The sequence below is a fragment of the Lissotriton vulgaris genome, chromosome 7 (genome assembly GCF_964263255.1).
Source record: "Lissotriton vulgaris chromosome 7, aLisVul1.2, whole genome shotgun sequence".
Lineage (NCBI taxonomy): Eukaryota > Metazoa > Chordata > Amphibia > Caudata > Salamandridae > Lissotriton > Lissotriton vulgaris.
Genome location: NC_141695.1, coordinates 1,713,528,462 through 1,713,542,802, shown reverse-complemented (window position 1 = coordinate 1,713,542,802; position 14,341 = coordinate 1,713,528,462). Strand labels below are relative to the sequence as shown.

At 42.3% G+C, this 14,341-nt stretch overlaps 1 protein-coding gene across 1 annotated transcript in view; it reads left to right on the top strand.

Annotated features, from left to right (window-relative positions):
* Positions 1–14,341, top strand: part of LOC147706375 (cadherin-like protein 26) — a 359,502-nt gene that overhangs the window by 227,894 nt on the left and 117,267 nt on the right. The window contains exons 9-10 of the mRNA XM_086932874.1: positions 7,425–7,738; positions 11,844–11,986. Coding sequence (XP_086789000.1) covers positions 7,425–7,738; positions 11,844–11,986 — 457 coding nt within the window. The remainder of the gene's footprint in view (positions 1–7,424; positions 7,739–11,843; positions 11,987–14,341) is intronic.

Sequence of the window (14,341 nt, the reverse complement as noted above, 5' to 3'; positions counted from 1 at the left end):
GATGATTGTGGCTAACCAGCTGCTGATCAGATAGCCCCGTCCAGCTACCGACTAGGTATACCAAGCCCCTTGTAGTAGCTAAGCAAATTGTTGAAAATCCCTGAAGCCACTGACAGACTGCCCGGAACAACTGGAGCAGAGACTAGGGTGTCCAAACCCACTGTAGCTGCTGACCAGAAGACCCAAAACCCTAGAGCCACTCAGCTTGCCTCCAAGAGTGTGCACTCGGGCCATCTATCCATCATGCTGAGCAGCAAATGGAATGTGCCCTGTAACCTGCCTTTGGTGGCACAGGATAGGAAAGGTAGCCCACTCACCATATAGCATGTGGAGGCAAACTCCTAAGGGTGAGTATCCCATCTCTCGCTCTGATGATAGAGGGATGCTAGCACGGGCAACCCCAGAGACAAAGCTATGGTCAGAGTATAACTTTCAGTTGAGTGTAGGAAACTGGCTGCTTTGCCTCTTCCGAATCCCTAATCCAGAATCAAGATGCTTATAAAGGATTTAGTAGCAGGTGCCTCATGAACATGCAGTGTTTTTTAGGGGTGATTGAGGCAGCCCTTTCCAACTGCACTCCAGTCCCCAAGCAATAGCAGTACACACCAGTCCAAAGGACAGCTATTCAAGGCTAATGGTGACTCAACAGCACAATGGTATTTTTACAGTTTTTAAGGTATTCTGATTGAGAAGCATTAAGTCATAATTTCCAAGATGGTAGCTTTGTCCCATTGGCTCCTCAGCCAAGCACATACATCAGATGTCTGAACCTGTGGTTCCTCTCTTACTATGTAGAATTTTTATTGCTGCAATTCTACAGTAGGGTAAAACTAACCCATCTCACTATGAGCTAAACCAGGCGCACTTTTATATCAGTAAGTGAACTATCTAATGCTCGGTGAATTTTCCTTCCCAATAATCGGAAAAGCTGACATTGAAGGATGAAAAATCAATGTTGGTTTGAATACTTGTCAGCCACAAGCCGGTTATCCTTGTGGTAACTTTTTCTGGCACCTCCTGCACAAAACCTAATAAGTCAGAAGCATTGTGAAGCTCCACTTTCACAGAATGTATTTATATCAAAAACCAGGATCAAGCAACCTTTTGCCCTGGTGCTCCATATGAGGTTTCTGTCCTCCCTAAGCTCACCTTAGTAAACCTTCATTATCTTTTGACAGGTGCACACACCAAGTCAACCATCCCATCCCATCCCATCTACTGTCCCCAGAGTGAATCCACCCAGCATGCTCTTGGTGTTTGGAGATAGGAGTGAGACCGGGGAAATTAAAAAAAATATAAGAGAAACAATACTTCACCAGTGCCTCAAAGGGCACCTCACTTCTCCTAATCCATATATTTCTCGTGGCAGTGCTAGACTAAAGTCAAGCTCAGCAGGTACTTCTTTCTCTCCTGATTCTACAAAGCCCCTTTCCTTTTATAGTGATTTTGCTAAATTAGCAGGGAGAGACAGTGAGTATGTCATTCATCTCTTAGTCTATCTCGCCAATTGGATGATGAGGCATTTGACTATCTTAAGAAAGTCATATTTTTTAACACCATTTACTTGTGCTTCATTTAATTGCTTAATTTTGACATTCAGAGCACTTGTCAGAAATTCCATTGTGTACAACACCACCTCAGTACTTAAAAAGGCTTTGTTCTGATTAACAGTCACATTTTAGTGTCCTGCACCAATTATAAGTCAGCTGCTATGTGATGACCAGGGCAGAACACAGCCTCTCACTATAGTAAGTCGTACAGGTAGAGGTGTTCACTGTAGCTGATGTGATCCACAGGAATGGCCCGGCTTGCATTTATAGTTGCTACTGCCTTGGAGGGCGATGTCTTGCCAGACGTTGCCTGCACTCAACCTTGCTTTGTGCCCCAGAATAATCAAACCAGTCCTTAGATGCAAACATAATCCCTATATTATCAACCTGACTTACTGACATCCCTCACTTACATTATTTTAACAATGAATGAAACTTAACACTTTGGAGACATGCTGTAGGTATGGGTACGGCCTGGCACAGGACATATACCATTTACCCCAAATTTTCAAGGACTAGCTAGATCGCCCCACGTACTGCCTGAATCACAATGCTTTGAAAGCTTGGGCGCCTCTTGAGGTGCAAACCTATTTCTGGGCAGCGCGTCTCCACAAGCAACTTTCCCTGGGTCTACCCCAGGCTTTTCCAGGATTATTTGTATTAATGCACTGGATGCTGGAAGGCCACCCACTCTGCCACTCTGTGTTCAGGGATCTGAACCTGACCCCACTTTGATTGACTGAGATCAACTAGGATCATCCTCCACCACTTCCAAACAGTGCTGGCCTATCCTTTAGGATTGACTGATCCATGCTCAACTGCTGTTCCAATGGAATGCGCCTCAAGGTCATCCGTCAAAGTTTTTTGTTTTTAAGAATATTTGTTATTAACTCCAAAATCTGGACGTGCTGTGGCTCCAACTGAGGCCTCACCTCAGTCTTGCTTTCCCACTGCAGCCTCCCTCCTACTCATTCCAGCCTAGCCCGCATGGCTCTCAGCACTAGCAATGGCCATGCATGGGTCAAATGCTCCAGTGCCATGTATTTCAGGGCTTATTGTTTTGGCAAATAAGTTGTTACACAATCCATAGTAGATTCAAACTTCCTAGGCCACCGTCCGACTGTCTATGTGAGCCATAACCTATGTTAGGGTCAGATGGTCATTAATATTGGGCGCCTTCAACCAGTTTTGGTGTCATCTGGCAGTTTCAGTTCTACTTACCAAAGTGACTTAGCAGTATGCACATTAGGTGCCTCTTCCACATAAGCGAGCTGGGCTTCACTTACAAATTTAAAGTTCAAAAACAGGTTGCAATTGTTTTTGCCAGAAGACCCGTTATTATTTCCTTTACTAGATAAAACTGGGGTTTCTGAGTCAGTTAATCTTGATGGTTAGATTAGTCTATTTTCTCTGCACTCTGTTCAGATGAACAATTTGCACATAGTCAGAAGCCCTTTTAGAGGTCAATGGGATCATGCAGAGGTTATTGGGCCAAAAAGTGGCAGTTGAAACCTTTTACTCCTGTTGTCCTGGGACCTGACCTACTATGGACCCTGATAAACTGGGCCAAGCACCCCTTATGCACGTGGTAGCTGTGGATGAGCAGTCAAGGCTCTCTCAGGGAGGAGGTAGATAAAGGTCAGTGACACAACTCATAACTCAAACTGCAAACTGTTGGAATAATAAATCAATGTCCAGACAAATATTTGCTTTTATAAGAATAAGTAGTATTTTATTTCTAACTCTACACAGGCAAACTAATACGAGACTCACAAGTATTAATACAATCCCCTTGAGGTTGGGGCCAATGTCCCACCCTTATTCGTGTAATGTGTGTGGAGTTATTTCCCAGGCAACTTTGGCAACATCCAGGGCATTCTCACTTTTAGGCCGTACTCAAGAGGTCCCCTTTGACCCTTCAGGATGTTAGTCAAAAATGTCTCTGGTGATGCAGCACCATTAGCAGAGAGTCCATCAGGGGCCCTCAGGTCTAATTCATTTCTTACTCGCTCTCACAACACAGAAGAGTTCTGCAGTGCACCGAGTGTCTTCAAATCACTCGCGTAAGTCCAGCTTGGCTTGAAGAAGTCTGACTGCTTGCAGTCAAAGCGACAGCACCCAGTAGCACCGACTTGGTCATATTAGTAGTGCTGCTGGAAGACTTTGGTTGTCTGAGCAGGTCCCAACTCATGAGGATGCAGTAAGCTGGCTTTTACCCTACGAGGGGGGGAATCCTTCCTTCAGTTCCTGACTGGAGCAAATGTGGGTGAGACGTTGTCCTCAGCGTTTAGTCAGTGGCAGTGCCCTTGCAGTGGGATCCAACCTTCCAACCGTAGTCTCTGTCTATGATTCGGGCGGCGAGCTGAATCCAGTAGAAATATTGGTACCAGCAGCCTCTCGTGGCATAAGCGGTTGCTTTGGGTCATGATAATACAGGCATGAGCTGTTCCAGCACAAGCGCCCCAAACCAGACAGTCACAGTTTTGGCACTTCTTGAATTAGTACGTTTCTCTTATGATGTCACCATAGCGCGGCAGTACAAACTTAGCGAGACCCACATGACACTCAATGCTCAGCTCAGTCCATGACAGCCCTCTCCTGAAATACGTAGTTCGCCAAAAATAATCCTGCGCATGGGTTACGGCCTGATTGGTGCTCAAACGATTACTCACACCTTGCACAGGGAGTGCTCATGGTATGGATCCCCACTGGACCTTGCTTCCTCCAGTGCTCTACTCTTCCTCACATAACACACTTGTCTTTGAATCAGGCAGGTACTAGTGGCCAGGGCTCCAGGGCAGGTAATTCTAGTTTCTCTGGGTGATGTCCCCCCACTCAGCAGGGAGACTAGCCAGCCTTTTCCTCTAGTCCTCGTTACAGGCAGAACACTTTCTGAGCTTTCCCTTCTCACTCCCTTCTGCTTGGCAGATGACAATTTGTTTGGTGGGGACTCAACATTCCCTTCTTATAGTCCCCATCTTACCAGACACCAAATATGATTTAGGGTCTGAGTCTTTGAAGTTTTATGTTGTGGTGCTTCTTCTTTTAAAATGGACACTTCCGTCTTTCTTCTTTCTTCATGAAAGATGTCCTGTCACAGCTAAGCAAGACAACGAAGCTGACTATGCCGAAGTGATCAGAGTTAATACCTGGATATCAGCCACAGTGATATGTGCATCTAAAGGTTAATCCAAGATGAACATATCACAATGAATCTCTTCATTCATGTAATTGTTTATTTTACCTGAGCACACATCTTGCCTTAAAAAATCTTGCAGGATACCAGTGGAAGAATGGCTCACAGAGAAAATGCTATTCAAACCGGATTCCAATCTGTACCTTACAAGACTTTTTACTTGAGGTAGAACCGTGGGTAAAAAAGTGATTCAAGAAAATAGAAGGACAGATTCCCTATAAAAGTGTAATTTACTGCTTTTTAACACATTTAAACAAATTTTGCAAAGAAAAAAGGAGGGATTTAGCTTAGTGCTAGTATTGAACACTGTCTCCCTAATTATCCAAAGGAAGGTAACTAGGCTTTCTTGTAAAAAGATTGTACCCTGATTTACAGTAGGAGATGTTTAAGTAAAAGACTATGACCTCTTGAAGACCTGGCTTGAAAATAAACTTCAAATCAGACCCCCTTGGGGATTTTGGAGCAGAATGCCATTCTTGTGATACCGTTTATTTCATAGGGCATGGGAGGTGAAGGCCCATCTCAAAGTCCGGACATCTAACTATACCAAGCTTTCTAGTAGGAGATGGATGTGGCAGTCTGCTTGACTGCACTGGGGAGGTTGGTTGGACATGGAATTACACCCCAAGATGGTGGCTGGAAGATGGCCCTTGTTCCAGGACCCATGGTTCACCTAGAACTCTGATGTCCAGTAAGTGATTTTCGTTCATCCCAGAGGTGCCAGGGTCTCCCTGACAGGCATCTGGAAGGCTGTAAGGGCCATCTCTGGCTGTAAAATGGATCAGAACCCCAGGACCCTACCTTGGGCCGGATAACTGGGTGGTGAATGGAGCTCAGGACCATGACCACACCCAAGGTTAGACTGGAACTGTGACAGGGGATCTGGTCAGAACTTTTAGCCCTGCAGGAAAAGGGTGGCCCTCTCCAGGGTGGGGAATCATATCCTGAGTATATTGTGATGCCACAGGCTGGCAAATGGAGCCCTGGCTCAGGGGAGCGACCCCAGAATTTCTGTAGCTCGGACCGGTAAACTGGTCAGAACTGGCCACGCTAATCAAGTAGGGGAAGCCTTCCCAGGCCTGCATAGGTGTACCCTGTGTAGATTGAAAGACCAATGTCTGTGCCTGTAGCCAATGTCTGACTGTGCACCTCTCCATCCAAGGTATGGAAGGATTCCTCTGGTTGGTGTATGAGCTGAGCAGTCCCCATAGTGCCTACATTTAACCTTGTCATGCCCAGGGGAAAAGATAAAGGGCCATATGTATCATAGTTCCGTTTTGCGATTTCTAAATAGGGATTTTTAAGGAATCGCTATTTAGAAATCGCAAAATGGTGTGTATGTAGAAATCAGCTTATTTTTAGCGATTAGCAAATTGCTAATCGCAATTAAGGAATAATTTCCCATTCATTTCTACGGGCCAGGAGGCCCATAGGAATGAAGGGGAAATGTGCAATTAGCTAATCGCAAATTGAGAATATTTTCAAGGGTGCAGGGGTGTCCAAAGGACACCCTGCTGCACCCCTGAAAATGACATGTGTGTGCATATGGCGCACATACATGCCCTAAGGGCATGTATGAGCATCACATGGCACCTTTTGTTTTTAAAGAAATTGCTTTTTGAAAGGAATTCGCAACTTACCACCAACTTGAAGTTGGTGGTAATTTGCGATTCCTTAGCGACAATTAGCAATATTTTTTTGCATGATACATTGCATTTAAGGAATCGCAAATTGTGCGATTCCTTAAATGCAATCGCAAAATAAGGAATCACAAATTGTGCGATTCCTTATTTTGAACCACATTTGCTTAATACATACCATATTGAGAATTCGCATTCGCAAAGGCCGAAATTCTGCGAATTTCGGCCTTTGCGAATTCAAATTTCAATTATACATATGGCCCAAAGTTGGTGCTGCTATCCCTCTACCACAACAATATCTATCTGTAGTAGATGACAAGGCTTTCTTGTAATTTGGGCCTGCTGGGTGACAGACAGAGGCTACTGAACGGCCTCCTGCTGCCTTGACCAAGGAAACATTTCAAATGAGCACACATCAGGACTTCCAGGGCAGGCCAGAATTCTGAGCTCTGAGCCCTGACCATGATTCATTTTTTGCTTTTGTATACAAAGTGTTACCAGTGATATTGACATGTCAATTTTAAACACACTCCATATATGATTAATGTTGCACTGGTGTAATTTCACTCCAGCCCCCTTTCTCCCCCTCAGATATGACATCACAAGACATTTGTAAATGCCCACCAATTTACAAATTTGTAGACATTAACCATTTTTGCCTGGACATGTAGACGGAATGCGCACTTACCTGCCACTTGCTGGATATTTACTCCAAAACACAATTGTTCAAATTTGGGGTTGTCTTTAGGAATATGTCAGGTTTGTGGGAAGGAATGTCCACTAATTATAATTGCATAACTCACACTCCAAGATTTTTTTTTCACATGTAAGCTCTGATTCAGTGTGCAATAATAAGGAATGTGAGGTTCCATGTATTTGTTCATTGTTATTAATTTTCTGTAATATATATTGTCTGTTTGTTGGAAATCAGACACGTTTGGATTAATTGATAACATTTGGGAAACCACAGTCCACCAGACCAATCAGGGTGTGCTGAAATCATAGTTAATGTACTCTTTTATGACGATTTGTCTACAGCCTCTGGATTTTGAAGATGGCCCTTTAAACAAACTCTCCATCACAGTTAAAAATGAGGAACCGTTCTTCATGTGCAAAGTTGTGAAGAAGTCATCAACCGGGCTGTGGGTGGTTGACACAGGAAAAACAATGGAAAGAAAGTTCCAGGAGTCCCAGACGAGATCGACACTCGTTAAAGTCTTGGATGTTAATGACCCCCCTGATCTCCACCCCCCAAGAATAACTATTTACATGGATGAAACAGACGTATCGGGCCAGAAACTGGGAGTGTTGAATGCTACCGACCCAGACACCGCGTTCCCAAATGTAATCAGGTAGGTGGAAAAGTAAGAGAGAGACTGTATGTGTGATATAGAAGAGTGAGTGCTTGTGTTGACTCAACTTTAAAAGAAGATTTATTTATTATTCATTTTATAATTGTTTAATATTATTGATAATATGTAGACTATGCTTATGAAGGGGGACATAAAGATGCAGGAAACGGAGATATCATCATGAACAAATATATTTTGTTTGTTAAATGCAATATGATTGCAAGAATATGGCATGGCCAAAGCAGGAATTACATTCATAGGAACACATATCCAAGTGTATTGATGCTTTTGTGAGTATGTAGTTTGTGATTCTCTTCTTAAATATTGGTAATGAAAGGGGCTTGTCTGATAAATGTCACAAGACAATCCAAGCCCTTAATGCATTGCCAAAGAAAGGTACATGTATACCAATGTAATTTGGTATACATTGATGAAATAGCACATTTTCACCATCCACGTCAGAGAATGTATTTTTTCTATTTTTTATTAGCAGTTTAAAAAGTTCGGACTAAACTGAGAGGGTAACACAGTGTTTTCCACAATTTCAAGTCACAAGAGCAACTGTTACAGAGGCCCAAAGAATAGACAAAAGGCCAACTGAAAAGAAAATCTCACACCACATAAAAGTGGGTGGGATAATATATAGATAATTATATTAAATAATATTGTATAATTTTAATTATTTGTACAATAAACATTTGCCTGATTGATATAGATATTTCACATAATTACAAACACAGTACTGTGAGTGACTTTGTTCCTCATTCAAGTGATATTAAATGAAAACGAAGATCCATACAAGAGGGAATTGTAATTGGAACATTACAATGTTCAATTCTTTACTGAAGATGTCTTGGAGCATATTGTACTTGTATCCAGGGGAAGAGAGGTGTACACTTTAGGAAAACTCAAAGGTTCTTTTTCTTTGGAAGGAAAGAATAAGATAGAGTCAACATTCCTATGGTGTCACTGTCCACGTGTGCTTTTTAGTTTGCATATAAGGTAATTTGGAGTAATGGAATAGATCACCTGGTATGGTTTGTAGGCTAGCTGAAGAACCCTCATATTTTCATATTGAACCACCGGAGAGCAAGCACAGTTGGAGTAATTTCCATAACCCAGTCTAGAAAACAGCAGATGTTGTATCACTTGCTTAAAGTCCACACCCTAGAGGAATTTAATATTGAATTGTGCCCTTTTGGAAATTGAATTGATGTGTGGTTGGAGATTCAAGTTCTTTTTGAAGATGCATCTGTGGGATTTCAGATGTTGCACAATGGAGAGTTTGTAGTCTAGCGCTATAAGTGCATTCAGACAGGATCAAACACAAAAGATGCATACAGACTATAGAGTGGTGTCAAGAGGAACTATGTTTGGAGAAAGCTTAATTTGAGGTGATGAAATTTACAGAAAAACAAGACTACAAATCATAGGTCGAACTGTATTATACGCGAGCAAGCTGATTCAAAATCATAATAAGCATTGGAAAAGCCAATCACTTTGGGTTTCCCTGCCAGCATTTTGGCTTTGTCAATGCTGGTTCTGGTCTTTTCTGTTATTTATTCATGTTTTTATTTGCTTGTTTATTTTTCCAGTTACATACTGCAGCAAAGCAGTGTATAGAAGCTCATTTCACATGTTTTCCATTCAACAAATTGCAGCGACAAAGTAGTTTATACAAGAATATTTCACATGAAGTTATAGAAGAACAGGTTCATACTGTATGTTTGCATTTTGAGTTTAAGTGTTTTATAACCATGTTAACATGGTTAACCAGATTCAAATAGCACAGTACCTTCTGGTCATTGAGTTCATAACTTTTGTGACTTAAGCTGCCATGAGCTAAATCATCAAGAGCCCCTGTATCTGAGTGAAGATATGTGACTCCCATGTAGATGATCAAGGAGAAGGATGAAGGGGAGGATTACCTGTGTGCAAGACACCATCGGGTGAACTCCCACCTCCCTCCATGTGGCAGGATCCATCTGGCACCATGTATTTTTTGAAAACTAATAACACATAAGGAAAATAAAAACAGGTAAATTGAGGCTAAATAATATTGTTGTGGGAGATGCTGGTCTCTTGCCAATATTAAGAATATAACATTGGATAAAAGCAAACATAGCTTTTTGGTCTTAACCCGTTGGATGCGTCGAACGTTCAGCTCCAGTGCTGAACATTCGAAAAAACGGGTGGGGCAGTGTCGGCCAACGGACATGCGCAGCACTACCAAGGTAGTGCTCGCGACGACCGTTGGCCGACGGCAGCAGCCAACGGGTTAAAAAACACAGAGATAGTAGTCTGTATCACTGAAGAGACATGTTTGGACGTGCTCTTTGTGAAACAGCAGATTGCTGTGATAATGCTCTATTTCTGGTGTTGCTTTCCTCTCCTTGGTCGTGGACCTCTGTTAGTTGCAGGCGAGGTAACAGGAAATAAACATAAGTTACAAAATCCAATAATAGTGTAACTGAATTTTAACTCAAGAAGACTAAGACTACTAAAGAAATTGAATGGGGTTTATTACAAACTCAAAAATAAACTAAATGAGTCTCAGAAGCATACTATAAAAATATAGTATCACAAGAATGAACCCGGACCTCCTAAAAAAGTTTAGTCTAAATAACAAGAAACACACCAAAAACTCGGTGCCTGCAATACAAAAGATGAGGAAAAGAATCTGGAGGCTTATCTTCTTGCCTAGTCATTAGCATTTCTGATAAATCTAACTTATCCTACTCTATACTATTTTCAAAGAAACCCTAGTAAGCTGTGAGAAGAAAGGAACAGGTGTCAGCATCAGGGAGTATTTCGTGAGTACTGCACGCGTATAAAAGCATACCATGAAGCTACACAATGAGAGAATCCCATCAGAGGTCCCTAAATCCTAAAGGGCTCTTGTTCTAACTAACAATACAACACCTATTAACACACAAGCATTCAAGGTAGCCAATATACGCACTTTTCAGTACATTTCCAATGTCTTAGGTAGGGATTTCCAACATTCAGCTCTTCTCCAACACTCTTTATGGGACACATTCAATTGTCCTTGAGGGTCCCTCTCCACCATGTGAACTCGTCCCCCACCTCATTGACACATCTTCTTGCCAAGATATTCCTCCCATAGATTACTATTGCTAGAAACAAGCAATGCCTTATTCAAACTAACAAAGCCTTGATTCTGCACCTGCAGGGGAGAGAACATTCAAACAATGCAACTCTCACGTGAGAGTTAAACATTGGAATTCAAAAGCCGAAGGCCTTTGGTTACGCTAAGTTAACACATCAGTTAGAATGCACTCTGTCATTTGAATATATTTGCACACACTTTCAAATTAATACATGTATGAAATAAGAAAGAAGAAATCATGTTTACATAAAATTGTGCTTTATATTTAAATCATTCGAATAATTGTAAGAGCTACATTTAATAAAATCTTCAAAATTAATATGCACTCATTAAATGATTAATTTAAAAGTTACCATGGAGCATTTCAGTAATTGATTTGAAACTCCCCACTAATTTATTAAAAAGTTAGAACACATGGAATAAAGGAAGTGTTAATCTATATAAAACAATGTGAAAGTAACATGTATCGGAGGAGCCAAATTAAGCTGCTCCTGCTGTAACTCAGACTGAAGTTAGCCAATGGCCGAAGCGGGCTGACCAACTGCTTGATGCTGTAGTGGGTGGAGGACAAGCAAACAGAACAGTGGTGAAAGAAGGCTGACTAAAAGCCCTATCAGTAAGTTTAAAAATCAAATTTTTCAATGTAACATTTAAAAAAACAATATATCCCAAGCTTGCAAGGCATGCAATTACAAACGCTGTATGAGTACACACTAGGGGTCAGATTCACAAAGGGACTTACGACTTGTAAAGTTACGAGTCTTCACAACCTTAACTCTACGAGCCGTAAGTCCCCTTGTGAATCAGGCCCTTAAATAAGGCATAAGAAGGTAGGTAGAATGATGTTTCATGATAATTTACTTCATTGACTTGAAGCAATATTCTCAGAAATGATTAATCTGATTAATTAGGCTGTTCTGTACTGGTCAAAATACAATGAATTTGCATAACATCTCTACATATTGAATTACACAGGTACCAGGTGCTTTCAGACCCAGCAGGATGGATATCAGTGGATGAACATACAGGTGTTATCACCTCCAAGGCTATTGTGGATAGAGAGTCAGACTATGTAATAAATAACACCTACACTGCCATTCTGCTGGCAGTGGATGATGGTAAGTTACTGATCATATGGCGTGATATTTTCAAATCAACACTATGGGGGTCATTAGGATGATGGGCGGACTTAGTCCGCCCGCCATCCTATCGGATTACGGGACCTCCCGCCATAAGGGCAGGGGTCCCGTGGGGAGTATTTGGATGTGCCTGCCACAGTGGCGGGCACATCCTGCATTTTTAACATTGTGACGGGTGGAGCTCTCCACCCTCCACAATGCTAAAAATGCATGTAATGCATTTGCATGCACAAAGCGGCAGGCACCGCGCGGTGCCTGCCACATTGTGTATGCAAATGCAGGGGGGTACCACAGGTACCCCCATGTGCACTCCCAACCTCGCCTTCACCATGGGGGCCCGCAGGGGGCCCCCAAAGTGAAGACCGCCTGCCTTTCGCCACGGAAAGGCATCTCCCAAAGCCCATACTAATATGGATGGCGGTATCTGATAGACACCGCCACCATAGTAAACCTTTTCCGCCCCGGTCGCAAGGCGACTGGGGCAGAAAAGCGGCGGACGGTCTTTACGCCCGCCGCAGTACCCCCGCCATAGTAATATGGCGGGGGGAAATGGGTGGCGGGCGGGCGGGCAAGGATGTTGGGCGGATCGCCACCGCCCGCATGGCGGTGGCGATCCGCCCGGCATCCTAATGGGCCCCTATGTTTGAGCAAGCCCATGGGTGAATGTCTGAGTGGGTAGGTGCATTGTGAATGAGGGCATTAGTGAGTGTGTGAGAGGTTGGTTAAAAATGTTTGAGCCAATGTTTGATCAGTGTATGAGCCACTGCCATTGAGTGGATGAGTGGGAATCAATGAATAAGTGAGTGAACGATTGAATAAGTTATCTTGCCTAATGGATAAGTCGGGTGATCTGTATGCGTGCTGAAATTGAGTAGTGCAAGTTCTGTTACACTCTGGACTGTATGTAAAAGGGTAGATGTTAAATGCTCAAAAATGCATACCATTTACTAGTGTTTCATGTGTCACAGAAATGTCATTCCAAAGTAGAGACCCATTATCAAAAAAATCTCATCATCCCTCTTTTTATGGTTGTGAAAAGATCAGAAAACTCTGAAGGTGTCTGAAAATGTCAGTAACCTGGAAATGTTGGATAGATGTTTGGAAGTAAAATCAGACACCCCACCCAGTGCTGAATTTGTGAAACAATTAGTGTTGGTGCTTAAAGCGCTGCTCAGAAAAAAGTCTGTGGCATGTGGCATTAAGTATCTGCATAGTCTTGATTCAACCTCATTCTTCTTCAATATAGTATCGGCACTCCCTGACCTTTATTTCACTCCTGCACTATCCAGCTTCCTCCCTTTGCGATTGTTTTTCCGTATTTCTGTACTTACATCGCTCACTTTGTGTGCTTTCCCTCTCTTTCTATTGGGAAACATCTGATGAGGAAAAACAACTGCTGGTTCCCAAAAATGATTGCCGATGGCCCCACCGGCAACCACCGGCTAAAATTACGCACTGACCTCACACCGGTATGCAAGCCAGGGGGTTTTAAATTTAAGTCTAGTTCAAACAAGTAGAATGACAACATAGTCAGCAGGGCCAGCTTTAGAGCTGGTGGCACCCTGTGTCACAATGTTTGTTGTCGGCTCCCAAAGACCACCTCCACCACAGATTCCCTCACTACCACTCTTTCATAATGCCCCTCAAGTCTCCATAACCGTGCTCTCTCAGATGCATTTCATTAGGTTCATAGTGCCGCTCATGCCAGTATAGGGTGTCAGACCACTTCACACACCCATTACACAGAGACAACCAATCGTTTGTGTGTAAATCAGTGTATAGGAATGTTACATAAAACAAGGTGTAGGAAGCACATGTCATCCATACTGGTGGGCAGTATAGTGTAAGAGTGCTTGGTCTGGAGAAGCACAAACACAGAATTTAAAACATTACACCATAGTTGGAGGTTACATTTTAATTCTAGATATATTTATATACAATAATGATAGTCACCTTACTGGCAACCAGAAACTTCTGAGTTTTTTTAAGTCTATTAATTTATTCACATGATATGAATTGCACTGATTTAGGTAAAGCACTTTGCCAGGTTTCACTGTTTTGACACAGTTGGAAACATAAGTATTTCATGCATTTATGCTGTTATCATGATATGATATACTGAATTTCATATTTAGATTCCTTCTATATAATTTAGAGGAATTGTAGTGGTTCTGTGGTTCTAGTTTTTACATTATGTTTGATATTTATGACCTAGAACAATGCATACTTTGGGAGTATTTCTTCTATGTTCATGTAATTGTTGCACTGCACTTGCACTTTAAATAGCGATGGAAAATGCCGTAGAACTGTCAAGGGAGGGATCTCCCGAAATGC